Below are 21,404 nucleotides of genomic sequence, written 5' to 3' on the forward strand. Positions count from 1 at the left end.
TCATTCAGAGAAAGTTGAAAACGTTTTGTTTTCTTCCTCATTATTCCAGGTTAAAACAGGTGAGTTTGGAAAAATAAACCCTGTTAAATACTATGTTGTGAGGGTACAATTGGAGATGGAAATCACTGGACCTTTAAGATATTTTTATATATATATATTTATTGTTCATATGTACATGTTAAATGCGTCTTCTATCAGTTTGGAGTATGAACGTTAGTGTGTTTTGTGCATCTTCTCTCTCTCATTCAGGGCCTGATTGATCATAGCTCTCAGGTGTGAGGGGGCGGGGCTAAAGCTATGACTCAGGTGAAAACCATCAGCTGTTATTGATCACTTGTTTCCTTCTTTGTGTCTTTATAGATGATGTGTTATGTTAAATATTGTTTGTTGGTAATTCCACTCTTGCATTTGTCATGAACCATAGCCTGGATATTTAAATCAGACCTAGGAGACAGACATCTAACTAGTATAATTAAAACATATATTTTAATTATAATATATAACCTTAAAGACTTAAAGTAAATGAATAAATCCAGCCTTGACTCTATGATCTAAAAACTGTTATAAATGATGGGTTTTTATTGTTACAAAAAGCCATAATTTGTAAATGCATATTCACTATAAAACAGATGTTTATTCTACCACAGCACAAACAGCCACACTGTTTATTTCTAGTGTTCAATACAATCAGCCTTAGTTTTAATGTTCACGTCTTTGTTTACGTTATTGAATCATTTATTTACTGTTTCCAGAACGAGACCCACTGTACACGTGTGTGTTTGTGTTAAAGACAGATGGAAATTAGCATTGGTGCTAAATCTACATCTTATTATTTGTAAATAACATAATGTGTAAATAAAGAAAAAGAAAGAAATGTGTGGCATAGCCTACAGTGTATTTATTGAATACAATTAAATACAGTATGAACAGAGTTAAACAGAGGCTTAGTGAGAAAGAACAATAAGCTTGTTTGCAAAAAGAACCAAATAGTTTTTATACGTTTCTACATATTTTTTGTCTGTAGTTTAGAAACATGTCTTCGCTGTTTTCCATTGTTTCCAATTTCCAATCTGACTATATACTGTATGTGCTCACTGGATTGCTAAAACATTGTTATGAAATAAATATTTCATGTTTTAATGAAGCAAGTTGATTAAGTGGTTCATATCTCTGCTTTATATCAATAAGACATTAGGTTCAAATCCCCAAGTGGAGAACTACAACCATTCTTTGTGGGGTTACGCTTTCCTTATGATCTGTGCAAATAATACAGCATTATATTATATTTTCATTCATTTATTTTATTAGGCTAACAACAATCTGCTCAGCACACAGCTGAGGAGTGGAACCAGGGGTGGACTGGTCATCTAACATACTGGGCATGATGACAAACGGGTGGAGGCAGACATGGTAACAGGTGCCAAAAATGGCAAGAAAAGTGACTAAAATGGACCAAAAGTGGCCAAAAAATGGGCAAATAAAGAGGAACCAGGTGGTATGTAATGGTAGCTTAAATGGGAAAAATGTGGCGAAAAAGGGCAAAATGTAAAATAAAGAGGCAAAATGTACGTAAAAAATTAAACAAGTGGTATTTATTCAGCAAAAGTTAACTTATTTGGATAAAAAGTGGCCAAAAAATGAAAGAAAGGACAAAAATGGGATAAGTGTCAAATAGAGACTTGCAAAAATGGACAAAAAGGATATTTTTTGACAAAAGGAGCTAAAATATATATATATATATAAAAAGTGTCAGAACTATTTGAAAAGGGGCAAAAATGGGACAAAGTGGCAACATGGTAAAAAAGGGTTCAAAAGAAATGAAGACATAAAGAGCCACATGTTGAGAATCACTGCCTTAAAAACAGTGTCTGTGTCTCTGATAATGTAGTGGATAGAAAGGGACTGATTTTTTGTCCCAGTCCCCCCGTGTTGGACCCCAAAAACTCATTCATAACCCTCAATATGTGCATCTATTAACCTGACTTATATTAGCAAACAAATACAGATAAAATACATTAGTAACTCAAAAGAGTTACAAAAGAAACACAGAAAACATGTTTATTTACATGTTTATGACACTTTCAGTTTTCTCACACATAAGTTACAACGAACAGAAGCTGAAGCTCAGAAAAACATATTTATAAAAGAAAAGACGTGTCATCACACCTGTTGGAACGACATTTCTTACATTTTCTTTCTCACTCTATTTTTTTTGTTTTGTGACACAAAGCCAGTTTTTTATCGACACATCATAAAACAAATATTTAAGCCAGTCTCATGAACACAACAAAAATAAATAGCATAAAACACGGATGAGAACAAATCGTGTCACATGCCTAATAAAACTCACGTTTATGACGAGGAATTAGATGATTTGGGCTTTTCATACACAACATAATACAACAGTACCTTCAGTAAAAACTTGTTTCTCACACTATTAAAGTCACAGATACACTTAAACTTACTAAACCCATACAGTATAATACACCCCTTAATGAGGCAAATCACTCACATCTTAAGAGCATGCAGGTATGAGCGCTAACAGTACAGATAACTGAAAACAATGAAACAAAAAACACACAAAAAAACAAAACTATTGATTAAAAGATGTTAGTCAGACATCATTCTGTTATGTGGAGATGTCTCAGTCTCAGTCAGAGAGGCTTCAGTTTAAAATAAAGTGTAAAATGAATCTTGGGTCACATACTGTATATATTATAGTACAACAGGTCTTTTTTATTTACAGTTTGATGCCACCAGAGTAAAGGGAGAATATTTTAAAGTAAGAGTAAAAACAGCCTGTATTTGCTTATATAATGATCATTTATATTGGGTAGCAGATATGTATCAATATTAGGGGGGGGGGTTAGAATGCTAAATCCATTTTTTAATGGAATCCACGCTGGTTACGTTTAATGTAACATTTGTTACATCAAAAGTTTGAGTTTAATCATTGAACATGTTGCTGCAAAATAAACACATCATCAGATTAATGTTTATGCACCAGGATCATAATGGATATAATCTTCCTGAGAAACAAATGACAATAGATAAAATAATTCATGTTTTGATGGGGATTTAAGTCATTCACCCTTTAAAATACATGTTTGTCATATACAGTTGTAGCAGCAAATAAATCATATTTTCACCCTTTCCATGTGTAAAGTCTTGTGGTGTCCATCTAATATCTGACTCTGAATGTAATTTACAGTATTTTAAGCTATTTCATGACAATTTTGGCCCCAAAAACCTACATTTTGCCACAAAGATCATATTTCTACGTCTAACAAAACCAAAGTTATGGATGGCGGCCATCTTGGATCATGCTTTGAGCACCATTTACGGTATCTTAAGATATTATTGAATTCCTTGACCCAAAAAACGCATAATTATCCACTGAGATCATGTTTCTATGTCAAATAGAATCAAAGTTATGACAAAATATCAAAATTGATAATACTGATGGTGGCCATCCTGAATTTCTTGATTTTAAGTGGGAACCATTGGTTTATTTACCAGCGTTGATCACATTAAAAATAGATTTAACATACTCTTTTTTCACATATCTGCCAGGCTGATAGTTTTATAGCCACCAAATAAACGTTTTTCTGTGTCAATCACTGCTTGTGCCCATACAGTTCTGCTTAAAGTAAAAATAATACAGTTTACAATCTTTACTTTTCATCAAATGTTCTAAAAATAGCAATCTGTCTTTAATCTGTTGAACCATCAACAACCATGACCCCATAGCTGAGTGTGGGGGTCAGTGGGTTACAGTAGAGGTTAAAACCCATGTGCTTCACTGGTTTCTCTGTAAATACACGACTTACTGACTCTGTCACAAGCTGGAATCACAACGAGAGCTTTCAGAGAAGACGTCAAGATAAAAATAGTGGAGCATGAAATGCAGAAAAAAGATGAATGAGGGAACAAAGAGATCAATCCAAAAAAGGTCATAGAAAGAAAGAAATGAAGTGTGTGTGAAAGTGATACCATTTATAGTTCAATATGAGCCAACATAAACTCCACTGTCCAAAGCAGCACATTTAAAAAAGATATGCTTTATCCCAATAAACTTTAGCTTTGATAAGATGAAATGAAATGTACAAGAAGACGTGAAGAAGAAAGTCTTCAGTAATCAATGTCCCAAACTGTCTTTATTTCCTTTCAATCAAATCAGTTTTTTTCCACAAATTCTTACAAACTGTGGTTAAAAAAAAAAAAAAAAAAAAAAGATCATTTGGAGAAGTTCTTCGTCTTAGGCGAGGTACGATTCTGTCGTATGCAAACCAATGGTTTTTTTAAACACCAAAGCAGATCCATTTGTGATCTTTATTGTTCTTCCAAATGATTCCATTCTAAAGCTAACAGGTCTTTATGTCCCTCTGCTTTAGCTCTGAACCACATGTTCAGTCTGTTTTCTACACTTGTGCTTCCTTCTCTTAGACTTCTCAGGCCTTTAAATCTCGCGCCATCCGATTTCGTTCTCTAAATTCTCACTAAACCACAAACTGTGGTAAAAAAATAGCATGAGAAGTTCTTAGTCTTTGTCTTTAGGTACGATTCTCTCGTATGCAAACCAACCGTTTTCAGGTTTTTAAACACCAAAGCAGATCCATTTGTGATCTTTATTGTTCTTCCAAATCTGTCATAATAGAAGGATTCCACTCTAAAAGCTTAGGCCCTTTTACATCTTCTACGTGTGTTTTTCCTTCTCTTAGACGTCCCGTGCCTTTAAATCGCGCGGCATCCGATTCCGTTCTCCAGAGCTCTTGCTGCGTGCCTTCCTGGCGCTCTCCTGCGCCTGCCGGTATTTTTCCAGCATGCTTTTGTGTTTCCTCCTCAGCTTGTCATTGCACCACATCCTCTCGCAGTATTCCTCCACGTGTGGCAGGTTGGATGGACCAATCATCTGCACGATGTCCTTGAACCACAGCCTGGAGTGGCTGGATGTGCCGCTGCGGTAGGCGGTGCAGGGCATCCAGGCCCTGTAGCTTCCTGCTGAACGCTCCTTAATTGAGTCTGAGAATCCTGCGTTATCACGTGACATCAGCTCATCTACGGCGTCGCCCTGAAGGACCTGGAGCGAGAGGCGAACCAGGGTTTGGGAGAAGCCGTGTTCACGGGAGCGACAGATGTAAACGCCTTCGTCCTCATGCAACAGATGACGGAAGAGAAGGCCCTGCTCAGTAGCCATCACTCGATCATCCAACTTCACCTGGAGAAGGAAAATTACACTTTATAAATGACATAATATAGCACTAGTGCCCGCACAAGATCTGCATAATTTAGTCGCTTAAAACCAGTTAACCCACAACCACTTTTTTCTGAAAATCACATACCCATAACAAATAGCATTTTTCAAAGCTTCTACATGACGTACATGGATCATTTTTGTTCAGATTAAAGTAGGACCCTTAGTGGTTACAGTTAATATGACATTTTGAAAATATATGATACTGAGTGACAATAAATCATGTTATAAATACAGAAATCTGTAGTCTGCCCGAAAACCCCCCAGACATTTACATCCAAAATAAAGCCAATTCTCATTAGAGAATGCTACAAAAGCAGAAAATATTGAACTGAAGTTTGGTGATAAAAATAATAAACAATAAGGCAAAGATACACATGTTTGGGAACAAGTGTGTAACTGTAATATGTCAGTCAGCCTTATTGTTGACAACGAGATGTTGCATTTTGTCTTTAAATAAACACTGATCCTTTTTTATTCATGTTTCTGCTGTGCCATGCGTAATGCTAATTGCAATGCTTTGACCAATCAGAATTACCCAATTGTAAAAATGATGTGTCCAAATCTAGAATAAACTCAAAATAACTTATTATGTTTGCATTGAGAATATGAAATGAAATAGCTGTCATATAAAGCTGCTGTTATAATAAAACATAAAACATAAACAATAAAAGCTGAGTAAACTAAGGAGATAAATAGTCATCTATATTTTACACCTTTGCTGTGCTGGAAATGAAGGATCTTATTGCAAGAAGGAACAAAACACAGAAAATAAATTAATATACTAAAAAAACCTGTTTTTTCATCCATTTTACCTTCTTCCCACCCAAATACCTTTCTCTATCTACCTCCTGTTTCACTTTGTTCCATTCTCTAACCGCTATTCAGTGCCAACAAAAACATGGCAACTCCGTCTACCCGACCAGGAGCCAAATGTTTATTTTCTGGGAAATGAAGAGGCTGTAATGGTTTAAAACCTGGAGGCTGAACCAGAAGCAGAGAGTAATGTTTGTAGGTGTCGGCCTGCAGGGAAACAGCACTTTAGGGATTCAAGTCCTTAATGAGCTGCTGACATGTTGGAGTGTTGGGCTCAAACAATGCCTATAGACTAATATACGTGGACTTTGCTTTGTTAGTTATTTTAAAAACAAAGTCATAGTATTTCGTCAGGTTTATAATCTGGTTAATCCACAACAGTCTCACCTCCTCTTTGCGATCGTCGCGCTGGACGAGCCAGGAAACCGACGCCTGTGGAGAACGAGGAACACATTCTAAGAAGGTGCTGTTGTTTTCTGTCCCATAGACGACGTCATCCTCCGTCACATCAACGTCTGTGGGAAATAAACAGAAGATTCAGTTTATGACGTGTGACTGATAGCGTTCCATCTAACAATGGTTAACCTACAGTATGAGCTCGTCACAAACTCATTAAAACACAGTCCAGTGTTTTTTTATAGCTAATATCAAGATAACAAATGCTGTTAAATGGGCTTAAAACTGATAAAACTCCATGAATCCCTTCACATACTGTATGTTATCATACTGTACATCTACATCTCATCAGTCATAGCAAACATAAAGTGCCTGACAGGATTAACCATCAATTATAAACTATAGATCCAGGTTTTAGGACCACCTACAGTATTATCTATATCTAATCAGATGTTTCTGGCTATACGCAGACTATGCTAACACAAAGCTTACCTTTTATGGATGTATTTATTAAAAGCTCAGTAAATGTGATGCAATTGAAGACATAATTGTAATTGAAAAATGTAATTGATCCCAACCATGGCTGTAGCCTGGTTAGCTTTAGTCAAATGTAGATTGCAGCAGGTTGTGGACTATTTCATGAATTAGGAACCCCTCCATGTACTTAGGGAGATTTGGGGGCCTCCTCATTATGTATAGACCCCTGCAAAGTGAGAAAAACACAATAAAAACACATCTACTTCTAGGATGTCTATGGTGGGGACCCTCCAAACACATAAAAGACCTTTGTTTACTCTACTCTGGTCTTCTTTAGACGCACAGGACTGGGGGAGGATATACTTCCTATTTCTTTAAGGAGCTTTTCAAAGGTACTATAATGCTGCTCATTTTAATATGCCCTAGTTCTTTAGCGATAGTGTAATAATGATAGTTTAGGAGGCGGATATTGCTTTAACTGTGACCACCAGCTGCTTTCACACACAGAGGAACAAAGAGGCTAAAGCTAACATTGTTCTGTCTCTCAGGAAACTAGAACACACAAAGACATGCATACACAGCATATTTGATGTTTTCATTTCATATTCAAGTAAAAAGTCAGATGTTTATGCTGTTATGAGCTATAGTAGTAACACCTACTGTAAGGCTGACACTCATCAGTGTTTAACAGATTCCCTTAAAATTCACAATATTTTGTATCTGATGCTTGCACCTCACAATGCATGATTTATCTATATTTCATAGTTTATCATTTTTCTTGGACCTGCCCTGAATGGAGGCAATGGATACACATGTATCCTTATATAAGCTATTACATCACTGATGGTTTAAAACACATTTAGACTGTGATCATGTCATTAAAATGTACCGTACACATTAAACACGTAATAAGATAATGATTTTATTATCATTTGTATCAATTTAAAATCATAATTAAACATTTACCATGATATTCTGTTTAATTTTCATTTATAATACCACATTAAAGCTGTAGATCAGGCGCCAAATACCATATATTTTAAATAGGAAAATTAGTCATTTAAACATCATTATCCATCTTATACATAAAATACAAAATATGTAGGAAACCAACAATTTAAAGCAATATATCATCATATACTGTATCAGTCCCAAAATGATCTACACTTTAAATTATCTGACCAATTTCTATTTCTTTAAGAGAAATATTATTTCAAATTTTAAGGAAAAACAGAAAACAAAAAAAAAACAAAAAACAAAAAATCTTGTAAGAATTTAGATTTTTTTTAAACTGACTGCCATGATGAGATATAAACACCAGGAAAACTGTGAGCCCTGCAAATATTAATATTTCATTCACACAATGATTCATGTTGGATGTAAAATTATCTGTGTTCAAATCAGGGGACGGATCTGGATAAGCATAATGCTTTTTTCCGTCGCCCTTTCCGGCATGAAAAAGGACAAAAAAAAAACAAAAACCAATGATGTGATTTTGCTCTGAATGTCAAATGAATTTCTGTGAATGCAACCATGTCGGAAATTAACTGAATAAATAAAAAAAATAAAATGTTCTCTGTCATTTTTAATTTGTCCTGCGGACCGAACCGGGTGCTCCAAAGGGCCAGATTTGGCCCCCGGGCCATGAGTTTGACACAGGTCCTGTAGATCATTATTGAGTATTTTAAAGCATCACTAAATAACTTCTTCAATAAAGATGACGTGGTTTCATTTGAGTGCAGATTAAAGTCAGTCTGTGTTACTATGGTAACTAAGGTGTTTTCTCTTTGATGAAGCAGCGGTTTTTCGTCCACCATCCCATCCCTCTGTTTTCTTCTGTTCACTTCTCTTTCCCTTCAGAAGATTTAAGATGTGAGGAAGTCAGAGGCTTATCTTTCAGCTTTTCCTTCAGCGCTAGAAAAACACAAAACCTTCCAATTGCTTAGAATATCATTTGAAAGGTTGTTAAATATGAAGCTTTGTGCATTTCTATTGCCAAGTGTGTAAAGTTGTGAAGTTAACGTGTAAATCTTCATGTCTGTCAAATGCTGCTGGTTATAAAAACCCTCTTCATCAAAAGACCCTTTAAATAATCAACCTAATAATGATAACTATTGACCTCATCACTTCATTAAAATATCTACTGGAAAAATCACCATATTTTTGAAAGGTTGCCAAATGTTGAATGTTTTCTGTTGTTCACTTTTTGACATTGATTTGCCTTGTGTATAAAATACATTAGCCTTGCTTATGCTCCTTGTTTAAAATGCTGATCTCGGGAAAAAAAGAACCACTTAGAAGTTCACTAATTAAAAATAAGTCCAACAACATGAGATATTAATATTTTTATATTATTATTTTATATATTATTGACATTTGGCACTTTCATTACAAATGTTGGAACTCTTTGATCCAGAGTGTTTAGCTCAGGGTGTCATGGAAACAAGAAACAATTCAAAGCAAAGAACAAAATAAAATACAGTGGCCATAAACACATGAATTTAAATGACAGTAACTCTGCTAATATTGACTCTATTCCATTAGTTTCTGAAAGCTAATGAGTTGTTCTTTATAATGTTAAATAAAGTATAATGTTATTACAGTAATTCTACTGGTTGAATATTTAATGTTCTGTAAAAGCTTTAAGGTTTTTATTTATTTTTATTATTTTACTTAAATATCTTTCAGAGATGTTTATCATCGTCTCAATGACTGAGAGATTTTAAGAAGATTCACATGAGATTCTTTAAGGACTGATTATTATAATACATAATGAAGATGATTGACTTCTGTCATTTTTTAAGTATTTGTTATATAGAGAGAAATTAATTTTTAAACCTTTTGGACAATAACAACGTATTTATCTACTATATTGTATTTTGCCGTTATAAAGTAGATTCAAGCTAACGATGAGTATGATGAAGTCTTCCCATTATGGAAATGAAAATATGGTCAGCGTACAGTTAAAGGTCAGTAAACGTTCTCACCACTGAGGTTCTGATCCACACACTGCAGAGCAGGGTTCCCGTGCCTGATGCCTTGTCTGCGATAGCGTCGTTTGTTGTTGGGCGTGTATTGAGCGCACGTGAATCCATCCCATGCACAGTAAGGATCTCTGGCCAAACAACACTCAGCACAGGCTTTACCGTACGTCTCACAGCGGTGCAGTTTAACCTGAGCTACACCTGCAGGAGAACCCACGTAGATAGCTTGCTGTTGGGTTAAAACATGAGAATTATATAATGATTGTTCGTTAAACAGTCGATCAATATGGATGATCATCAACTCACCCGTTTCACTGATATATGGATTGATGTGATGGGAGTTGGCACCTGCAGCAAGGAGACAAAATGTCATTAAACATTAAACTTTTAAATGTGAGATGATAAATGTTTATCATTTAAAGTTGGATAAAAAAATGAATCCAAGCCAAAAAAAGACATTAACACCTATAAACAAGGCAAGACCTGTATTCACAAGGTAAATATGTATTTTATATTGGCAAAAATAACAACCTGTATTTGGATTTGTTGATAAGTTTGTTCTTTTTACTAATTAAATTTAAAGTAATCATAAAATAGAAGATTGACCTTGACCTTAAATACAAATTAAAAGCAAATGTCGTTCAATGGTACCAGTCTGAGCACTGGATCTCAATATGTGGCCAAGTTATAGGAAAAAGTATTTTTTTTTAATAACATCATGAACTTTGACCCCTACTGATCTTTTTACTGGTAGGTCGTACAGCTTTGGTCTAAAGATGAGTTTTTCATAAATATAAGCATCAAACTTGTAGAATAAATATTCGTAGAGATATGGAAAAGTTTGGTTTTGGACACTTGACGTGACCTTGACCTTCACATTTTGGCTCCAAAAAAGGTCGACTGTACATCCTTGACATTGTCCCTATGAGACGACATACATGTCTTTAGTGCTGCATTAATAAAGTAGGAGGAGTTCCACGACAAAGGATTTGAGGATGAAAAAATAAAAAAAAGAATAAGAATTCCTACGAGAACAATATATTTTAAATTGCCAAATACAAATATGGATATATTTCAGTTATTTACAAGGCAAATTATTCTGTACAGAACAATTAAACATTAAGGTTTAGAAGGTCAGTAACAGTCACATGCCCGTTTGGCAGCTTGATATTTCATAATTACAGTAATTATTAAACTACAGGTCCCATGATGTACAAGCATTAAAGTACAGTGTGAGTTAGATGTTTTTTTATGTCTGTTCTTTCTTTCTAATGTGATGGTTTTTGCTCCTTCATTTATTTCCTGTTAATAAAAATGTAACGCTTGTTTTTTTTTGCAGAACCTTTGTCATTGCATGAGTTCCCAGTGAACCCATAATAGACTAATACAAGACAAGAGATTAGAACGTTCTGGACTAAGTCATGTTTTTTATTTTAATACAAAAACACATTTGTTTAAGAAAGTTTACAAATGATCAAGTAAAGCATGAATATATCTTAGTTAAATGTAAGTTAGTGCTTTGTAAACAATGTAATCACAATATTCATATTATACAGTATGTCAGCACTCAGTGATGAAATAATAAACACTATTTAGTTGTTTAAGATGATTTATTGTTTTCATTGATTCTGTCATAAACCAACATACATTTAAACTGGAAAAACATGACTTTGTGTAATTAAGATTATTATTACAATGAGTTCATGTCAAAGTCTGGTTATAAAGTGGGTGTAGACCTTAAAGTACCATTTTCTGTGTCATATATTGTTATTTTAATGTGTACGGTAGTGTGAAAGAATAATGAATAATGAAAAGGATGCATTAAGGGGACATAAAGTGTAAATTCTGATTGACCTTAAAGACGTGTAACTCCTCCAGTGTGACCTCTTCTGTCTCTAGACTGTTTCCGTTCTGTATAGTGATGACTTTCAACACTGTGCCAACATCTGGAAAACAAGCACACACTAATCATCATCATCATCCACGTAACACTCATAATCACACGTAACACATGTTCTCTGCTCCCCAAAGCCAGATGTGGAAAAAACATGTTCACTTCTGGAAGAAAGCATGAAAATTAGTACATGGATGTTTTGTTAGTAAACTGAATCTATTTTTAATGTGATCTACATTTTTTAAACCAAGAAATCCAAGATGGCCGCCATCTGTATTGGCAATTTGGATCATTTGTCATAATTTTTGTTCTATTTGACATAGAAACATGATCTCAGTGGTGAATTATAGGTTTACAGGGTCAATGAGTTCAGAATCAGAATCAGAAATACTTTATTTATCCCAACGAGAAATTGCTTTAGTTACAGCTGTTAAAGAAATACTTCAAATAAACGAACAAACACCAAACAAGTACCAAATACCAGAGCACACATTACCAAATTCAACAATATATCTATAAATACCGAGCAAGATCCAAGATGGCCGCCATCCTTATTGCAAAATCTTACCATAACTTTGATTCTGTTCAACGTAGAAATATGATCTTTGTGGTAAAATGTAGGTTTTGGGGACAAGAATTGTGATGAAATATCTTAAAATACTGTAAATTACATCCAGATATTAGATGGACACCACAACACTTTACACATGGAAAAGTGAAATTATGATTTATTTGTTGCTACAACTGTATATGACAAACATGTATTTTAAAGAGTGAATGATTGTATTTAAATCCCCATCAAAACATGAATTATTTGATCTATTTTCATTTATTTCTCAGGAACATTATATCCATTATGATCCTGGTGCATAAACATTAATCTGATGATGTGTTTATTTTACACCAACATGTTCAATGATTAAACTCAAACTTTGGATGTAGATATCTGATTAATATTTAAATGAACGTAGCGTGGATTCCATTAAAAATGGGCAACACATTATCATACTTTCTTCCAGAAGTGAACATCTTAGCCTAATATTGCTACATACTGTATCTGCTATTAGTGGCATGAATGCCAAAGATTAGAGATGAATAGTAAATAAAACCCAGTGTATTATTATGTATTCAGTGTTTGATTTTAAAATAGAACAGAACTTACTGGTGCCAATGAACATGACGTCATAGTGTCCGTCCTCTGCCTCCACCCTGTCCACCACGATCTGTTGGAGCTTGTGAGGAATGTTGGCTTGTACGAGCACAGGTCGTCTCAGAGCAGGAAACACTGGCCTCCACATCAGAGGGTGACTACGAGCAAACTGCAGAACAGAGTCTGGGAAGTCCTTAGTGCTGCCGAACTCTCTCCCAGGCTGGTTGGTGATCTTACTGGGACACTGTTAAAAAGAAAGGGTGGTACAGTTATTAAAAACCCTCTACACCAGCACGTCCCGTACCCCTTCAGACATTTCACCTGAAACCACTGCACACTGAAAACAACATAATGCAATGCAGTGTTTTTCAACCTTGGGATCGTGACCACATGTGGGGTCACCTGGAATTCAAATGATACTGATGAATACAGATAAAAGAAACACAAAAAATACTGATTAAAAATGTACTTTTAAAATGTTTGATTTTTTTTTTTTTTTTCAATTATAACACCCTGACCACACACAAAACAATATTAAATAACTGTATTTTATATTTTCACTTTCTGAACTATAAATGTAGTTCAAATAAAATACATCATTAATCCTGGGAACAACAAACATTATCAAAAGCTAAAAAGATAGAGACAAAGTTTCTGGAGACACCAAAAAATTGTGATATTAAAAGAAACCACTGATGTAATGTCACATACACTGTAGTCCTAGAATGATGTATATTAAAATATAATAATCTGTAAGGAATGTAAAGCAATGCAGCTCTCGTCATATTTGCGCTTTTTTAATGAGATACTTTCTCTGTCACCATTGGTAGTTTTACATCAGCTAACCCTAACCCTTTGTGTACCCCTGGGGGTACCCGTACCCCACTTTGGGAACCTAAGCTCAGCACAAAAGAGATGTTTATGTGGCATTCAACTTGACATTTTGTTTGAGGTTTTCATAAAATCTTTTCTGTGTGTTATAAAACGCCTTCCACACATACACCAAACATGAGCAACTGGTGGCCCGGGGCCACATGTGGCCCTCAGTCTAAGATTTGTGGCCCCCAAAAATTGTAATTCAAGAAGTCATAAGTAATATAAAACCCAACATAACACACAAAACAACCCCCAAAACACACAAGTTGCCAGCAAAAAACAAACAAAGAGAACAACGACAGACACAGCAACCGTTTAAACTAAATGACTACAAAATGACAGAGAAATACAGAAAACTAAAATAATTTTATGAAGTCACCCCAAAAACACACAAATCAACAACAAAAACACACATGATCAGTAAAAACTGACAAAGATCGGTCGTTATTATTAAATACTGACATGAATGTTGAGAATGTGGCCCTCGGATCAGATACAATCACATTTTTGTGGCCCCCTGCTGTGATAGTGATAGTGACGTACACTAAGCTTTGACCTACTGCATTAGACTAGACTACTCAACCCTGACCTAGATATGCAGGTATAGACGATGAATCACACATCAAACGGAATAAAAAGACCTTTTTTCCTCCATCTGTTCCTCCTTTTTACTGTTCTGTCCAGACCTCCTCTCCTCCTCCTCCTCCTCCTCCTCCTCCTCCCCCCCCACCCCCCCCTCTTTGGCTGTTTCAGAGCAGAACATTCCTGATAATCAGAGAACCAGAGGTGTCTGCTCTCTTCTCATATTCTTCCCTCCGTCCTCTCTCACTCTCTCAGGTAATGAGCAGTAATTACATGTAGATCTGTTCCCTGCACACGTGTGTTTGTGTGTAGAAGCAGATGAAGTTACTGAGATCAGATAATGAAGGTCTGCTGAGAGTGTGTGTATATTATATATAGAAGCAGTGGAACTCTATCTTTAGATATTCTTCTTAGTTTTTTTCACAGCAGGGCAGGATAATGGTCAGGATTACTAAAAAATACAAATAATATCATAAAAAGTGTAGAACGACATAGAAACACTGAGTCTGATGCTGTTTTATGAAACACTATTAATCACTGAAATAAAAGCAAAGCGCAGGAGGAGGAGCCACTAATAAACCATTTGAGTTATTTCTCTATTCAAACACACTCATTAGTAACATGTGCAACTCTGAAATGTTTATTTGAAAGAAATAAACATGTTGTTTCCATTGGCGTGACTGAGCTGTCTGAATCAATCATCCTGATCAAACGCTGCATATCGTGACATCATAAACTACATAATAAATGTTAACACATAAAAGCTTTTAAATCACTGCTTTCTTTTCAAACGCGAAACCTGAGAAATTGTGAAAGATGAAAACACTGGAAAATGTTGATTTTACTGTGATTTTTAAATCCTCTACTTCCTCTCAGCATGGACATTATTATCATATTTGGTGATCATTGCAGATTCATGTCTGGATACAATTTATTTCCAACTATGGATCATCAGAGTGTGTTTTAAAATCATTCCTGCAGCAGTGCAACAATGAACGTTCCAATCTGATTGGATGGTAAAACATACAAACTTGTTGTTTTAACTGCACATGAGGTAGTTAAATAAATTATAGAATAAAAGTTTAGGGCATTGCTGTCCAAAATACTAAATGATATCACGTCCTTTAGTATTTAGTCCAACATGTTCAACATGTTCCACTGCAGATCTGTTTGGAGCTCTTTGACAAGAATAAAGTGCACAGCAGTATTTTTTATTTTATTTTTTTTTTTACAAATAAAGAAAATCATAAGGTTTGCAGTAGATGTTAACATATGGAAACACTTTACTTCAAGTTTTATACATAAAGGCTGACATTACGTTGTTATTAGCATTAATAAGGTGTCACGAAGGCTCTCCCCACTAGATCCCTCCACCTAACCCAAAAAATGCCAACATAGCTCCAAAGGTGTCATAATTTAGTACATGAAATATGCAAATGTAGCAGCTTTGTGGATATTTAATTGTAAAAATATTAAGCTAAAAATAATTTGCAACATTTACAGGATAAAAGCTCCTAAAAGTCAAACATTCTACAGAAAAATGATAAAGTGCAGCACGTGTAACATTTTTAAAAGTCATCGTGTAATGACTATAGAATGAACATGGTACACGTCAGTTGTTCTCACACTTATTGCAGTCAGTGGAAGCTAACCACTGGTTCTTTGCTCCCGCTAGCTTTAGCTTTAGCATTGATTTGATAGCTAGCTTCAAATACTGCATGTGGTGCTTTCCTAAATGGTGAATGAGGTTTGTTGTAATATTTTGTTTGCAGCTCCACCACCGCTAATTTCTGCATTATACAAAATTGAGCATCGCGTTAGTTCAGGCAGGCACGGAACTCAAGCTAGCCCCGCCCCTTCAGCTGTCAGTAGCTGTGAACAACTGTCAGCACCCATCCCCTCATTCAGTTAATCATCCCGCTGATCATTGGTTAGTTAGTAACGGCACTGTATTTAAACCACTGCAACACACCTACTTCTGGTGGTCATGCTGACCGCTCTCTCTGCTTATGCCTCTCCATGTAGCCCATGGAAGAGGTAGGAGGGGCTCCTTTCACTTCAGACTTTCCACGCAGCTGCTGGAAGGGCCCAGAGGTCCCAGAACAAAACCTTAGCGCTAAATCTAAACCGCATGGTAAATAAAACAATTTGACTAAAGTTATCCTGACTGAAATACAAATTAAGATCCTTTGCTCATCCTTTGGCCAAAATTAAGGAAATTGGCGCTGATGGATCGGTGCATCCTTAGTTACTGTACATACTGTATCAGCCATACTCAGGGTGGACTGGTACATTTTTGTTTGTAAAAGGTAAATAAAAATGATCCAAAAGTGGCAAAAAGGTAGAAAGAAAAGAGTGAAAAATGGCCCAAAATCAGTTAAGAGTGGCCATAAAATGGGCAAATAAAGAGGAACCAGGTGGTATGTAATGCAAAGGGTTGCTTAAATGGGCAAAATGTGGCAAAAAATAGTGAAAAAGTGCAAAAAGGTGGAACAAAAAGAAGTAAAATGTAGAAGAAAAAGGAAACCAGTGGTATTTATTGAGCAAAGGTTAGTTTATTTGGATGAAAAGTAGCCAAAAAATTAAAGAAAGGACAAATATTTGATAAAAGTGTCAAATATAACTTGCAAAAATGAACAAAAAAATAAAATAAAATGATTATTTATTGGCAAAAGGAGCTAAAATCTGAAAAAAAAGTGTCAGGACTTTTTGAAAAGAGGCAAAAAAATGGGACAAAGGAAGTTGTCAAATGACCAAAAGTTTCCCAATTTTAAGGTTTTCTGGGGAAATAATAATTAAAATGAAAACATATACAGTGACTCACCACTCCTGGTCGTGGGTAAGGAACCCTGCCTTCATAGGCCCCCCACTGGTAGTCGGGACCCTCTTTATGAGCAAAAGGCCCATTAAAAGCTTCTCTGATGTCAGCCATCCGATAAACACAAACTGCAAACCCTTGGAACACATTACTGTGAAGTAGAAACAGATAAAATGAGACAGTAGAAGCATCTCTGTGAACACGCCCCCCTGAAGCGTTTCAACTAATGAAACACAAGCTAATAGATCACATCTGACCCAGTGTTTGACTGCTGCTTTGCTAGTGTTTACTGGTTTACTGGACAAAGTGGAATGTCTTTGACATTTCAATCAGATCTGAGCAGATTTAAATGTAAACATTCTTTTATTGACACAATACACAACATGCACGACATCTTGATTGTTTGTTAAATGATGAACGAGGACATTTTTACCTGATCGTGCTGAAGATTGCGTAAACATCTGGATTTCTTTCATCCTTAGTCCTTAGCAGGAAAACATCCTCTGTTTCCCAACAAAGAGTGTTTGGTTATTGTTTGTGAGTCACTGCGTGGAATCCATTATTTGCGTGCGTATGTGTTTGTGAAGAATAAAAGATTCTCACCGAGTTGATTAAAGTGTGTGTCAATGCCATGAGGTCCAGGCACGGAGCACACCAGTCTGGCTTTGATGAACGTGCTCCACTTATTGACCAGAACTCTTTGACCGCCAACATCGTTCTGGTGCAAAATAATAATAATAATGAGAAGTTAATATTATTTATGTTGAATAGAAATGAACAACAAATGACGCTGTGTTTTTATAGTTTAGACGTTGTTATTTCATCCAAAAGCTTTAGAAAAAAACAACAAAACGGAATGCTAGCTTTATAAACTTTATGCTATTTTATTGTGTATTTCTCTCTAAAATTATATTACAGAAGTACAGTATACTTAATAAAATGACCAGTGAGTTTATATCTTCATTAACACACCATATGAGTAAATGTTGAATCTATTTATCATGTGATCAACGCTGGTAAATAAACCAATAGTTCCCACTCAACATCAAGAAATCCAAGATGGCCGCCATCAGTATTACCAATTTGAATATTTTGTCATAACTTTGGTTTTATTTGACATAGAAACATGATCTCAGTGAATAATTATAGGTTCAGGGTCAATTAATTTAATACTATATCTAAAATTACTGTAACTTGTGCTCAGAGCAAGATCCAAGATGGCCGCCATCGGTATTGCAAATTTCAGTCTTAACTTTGGTTCTGTTAGACGTAGAAATATGATCTTTGTGACATAATGTAGGTATTTGTGGACAAGGTTTGTCATGAAAAAGCTTAAAATACTGTAAATTGCATCCAGAGCCAGATATTAGATACCACAACACTTTACACATGGATAAAGGTTTATTTAGCAGCACTCGCCAACATGTACAATGACTAAACTCAAACTTTTGATGTAGATATCTGATTAATATTTCAATAAGAAATGTTTTCATTGTTTTTCCATTAAAAACTGATTCAGCAAACTCAAAAACATAAACAGCTAAAACATCTTAGCCTAACATTGCTACATATCTGCTGTGCTAACCTGCAACACCACAGGAATGCAAAGGCATGCTGTTTTAATATGTAACATATGTACACAGCACTTACGCTTGGATGCATTATAATGTATCAACGTTTATAACAATATACAGTATGAATCTGCATCACAAATACAATAATGGCGTTTGTTTTGTTAAAAAGATAAAGAGTAATGAATTAATTAATCAGTGATATCAGAAGAATGTAGATCATTTTAAGGTTAAAAAAACTGACTTTTAACGTGATGTAGCACAACTTTAAAGTCTATACATAATAACACAACTTAATGTCACTAATGTTACGTGAAAAACTCAAACAGGAGGAAATGTGTAATGATTGATATAAAGACTAAAGACCAGCTACGATTGCTAAAGTCAATATATCCGTGTGCAGAAAAACAGAAAAATGAAAGTGAAGGTAAACGTGAGGATTGCAGTGAAATGATGACAAACGGTTTGTGGTGATGATAAAACAGTCAGTGTCGGCCTGTGTTATCATGGTTTTATAGGGTTTGTTGGTCTGGTTTGAATCAGGAGACGACAGCGCATGCACAGCAAATGGAGATTATGGTTTGGAAAGCTCGACGTACTTTGGAACAAGACAATATGCTTCTAATTCTACATGTGGCGGTGCATTCAGGGCCCTTTGGGAAAGACATCTGTTTTCTGTAAGAGGGTTTGCAACTTTTATAATTGAAAGATAGATGCATTACACTATGACCTCCTGCAAACTTCTTCATGTACACATCAATGAGTGAGTGAGAACGTGTTCTTTTGTGTGTGTGATGCAGATTATTTAACCACAGATGTATTTGAACCTCATTAGTGGAAATTGATAAATAAAAACAAAAAAGAAATGACCAAAAATGATTAAAAAGCGTTTCAAAAACAAAGATCCTAAATATTAAGGTAGTAAAAGTGTCTCACCGCACACACTCGTCCCACGCGTGTGTGTATGGCCCCCTCCCTGTCTCCTGGCTCAGAGGCTTTCTCAGTAAAGAAGAAATAAACCTTGTCATCGTCTCTGTCGTCGTTGTCTGGGATGACGTGGGCGGCGATGAATTTAGGGTCTGTAAATACAAAGAGATAAATTACAATAAAATAAACCAATGGAGAACGTGTAAGTACATTTTATTTATATAGCGCTTTGAATAGACATATAGTCACAAAGATAAAAGATACATTCAAATATAATAAAATAAAATGAGTGAATAAGGCTAGAATCCTTTCCATAAAAAGTATGTTTATAAGTGATTTTTAAAAGAATCTATCCAAGGAACAAAGGGAGAGAGGAAAGTCGTTCCGGAGTCGGAGCACGACACATTTAAACGACCGCTCACCTCCATTGTAAAACACTAGTACAGTGCTCGTCAGAAGTATGTATTCATACAGTGGGAGGAGCTTAAGTAGAGTTGTGAAATATGACCAAATGAGTATGTGTTTGGAGGTTGGATGTACATAGAGGTGTACATACTGTACTCTGTAGTGTTATAAAGGGTTTATTTATGGGTGCAAAATAAAATAGTGTGTGTGATTTATCTGGTTTAATTCTATGAAACATGAATATAATAAATAGGTAAATAAAGCAAATGTATAATAAATGTCCCAGCGTGTACCCTGTCCTTACACACAAACATGTTATATACATCTAAGATGTGCATTAGGTTATAAGTTATACTTCTTCCTACACATGTAACCTAACATTATCACCTAATGTGCATTTATATAGAAAGTATATGAGAGCTTGTTTGTATCATCTCATTCATTGTTTGTCTAAACTACTTTTTAAAAATGTTGCTTTCTTCTCTTGTTTTTCTTTATTTTTTATTTTTTACATGGTGAAAATATCAGAGTTTATAATGACGATGATGTTTATGGAGAAATGTGCATGTTTCGCTTTGAGCACAACCGCTGCCATTGGCCACCAATCACTTCCGTTGTTACAACTCTCTCTCTAAACGGCTTTGTGTGCGTGCGGCCGCGTTGACCGCTTTGATTTCAAAATAAAATAATACGTTTTGAAACGTAATCTCCAAATAAGTCCAAAATAAAGTTTGCACACACACTCTGCGTGTGTGCAAACTTTAAAAACTGTTTCAGGTCGAACAGACACCGCGTCGTTTAAACGCCTTCAGTTCTTAAAAACACCGTAGTGCATTGCTTTCAATAAAAGCTCTATGACAACATGTTGAAAGGAGGACAGAAACACTCCATATTGAACATTTGGGTGACCTATGGGCCAATCATGACAAAAACATTCCAAAAAAATCTAGTGCTTTGTGTTATGCCTGTTTGTTTCTATTATCAAAGAATCAGAAGTCAGTGATCCTGAGCTCACTATGACAAGAGGAAATCCTACAGTACATCTATAATTATATTAATATGAGGTGTGAATGGCAATCTGTCAAAATTACACATGGCCTTCGAATTTTTCAGTCAGCGTTATATAAAACGATAAACGAAAGAAAACATTGAGATAACGTGACCCCTGGTACTGACAATAGGATTAACTGACATACAAACAATGAACAAAAAGCAACAAATAGAGCATTAACTGTTGTGTTATTACACAATTTT

At 35.3% G+C, this 21,404-nt stretch overlaps 1 protein-coding gene across 1 annotated transcript in view; it reads right to left on the bottom strand.

Moving 5' to 3' along the window:
- Window positions 1–2,044: 2,044 nt before the first annotated feature.
- Window positions 2,045–21,404, bottom strand: part of sema3bl (sema domain, immunoglobulin domain (Ig), short basic domain, secreted, (semaphorin) 3bl) — a 73,357-nt gene continuing 53,997 nt past the window's right edge. Inside the window, exons 7-16 of the mRNA XM_028453957.1 lie at window positions 19,755–19,897; window positions 17,851–17,965; window positions 17,681–17,750; window positions 17,254–17,398; window positions 12,984–13,215; window positions 11,782–11,873; window positions 10,234–10,275; window positions 9,931–10,156; window positions 6,458–6,585; window positions 2,045–5,218 (exon numbers count right to left, since the gene is read on the bottom strand). Of these exons, the coding sequence (XP_028309758.1) occupies window positions 4,718–5,218; window positions 6,458–6,585; window positions 9,931–10,156; window positions 10,234–10,275; window positions 11,782–11,873; window positions 12,984–13,215; window positions 17,254–17,398; window positions 17,681–17,750; window positions 17,851–17,965; window positions 19,755–19,897 (1,694 nt within the window). The 3' untranslated portion in view covers window positions 2,045–4,717. The remainder of the gene's footprint in view (window positions 5,219–6,457; window positions 6,586–9,930; window positions 10,157–10,233; window positions 10,276–11,781; window positions 11,874–12,983; window positions 13,216–17,253; window positions 17,399–17,680; window positions 17,751–17,850; window positions 17,966–19,754; window positions 19,898–21,404) is intronic.

This window comes from Gouania willdenowi, chromosome 7 (assembly GCF_900634775.1).
Source record: "Gouania willdenowi chromosome 7, fGouWil2.1, whole genome shotgun sequence".
Taxonomy (NCBI): Eukaryota; Metazoa; Chordata; class Actinopteri; order Blenniiformes; family Gobiesocidae; genus Gouania; species Gouania willdenowi.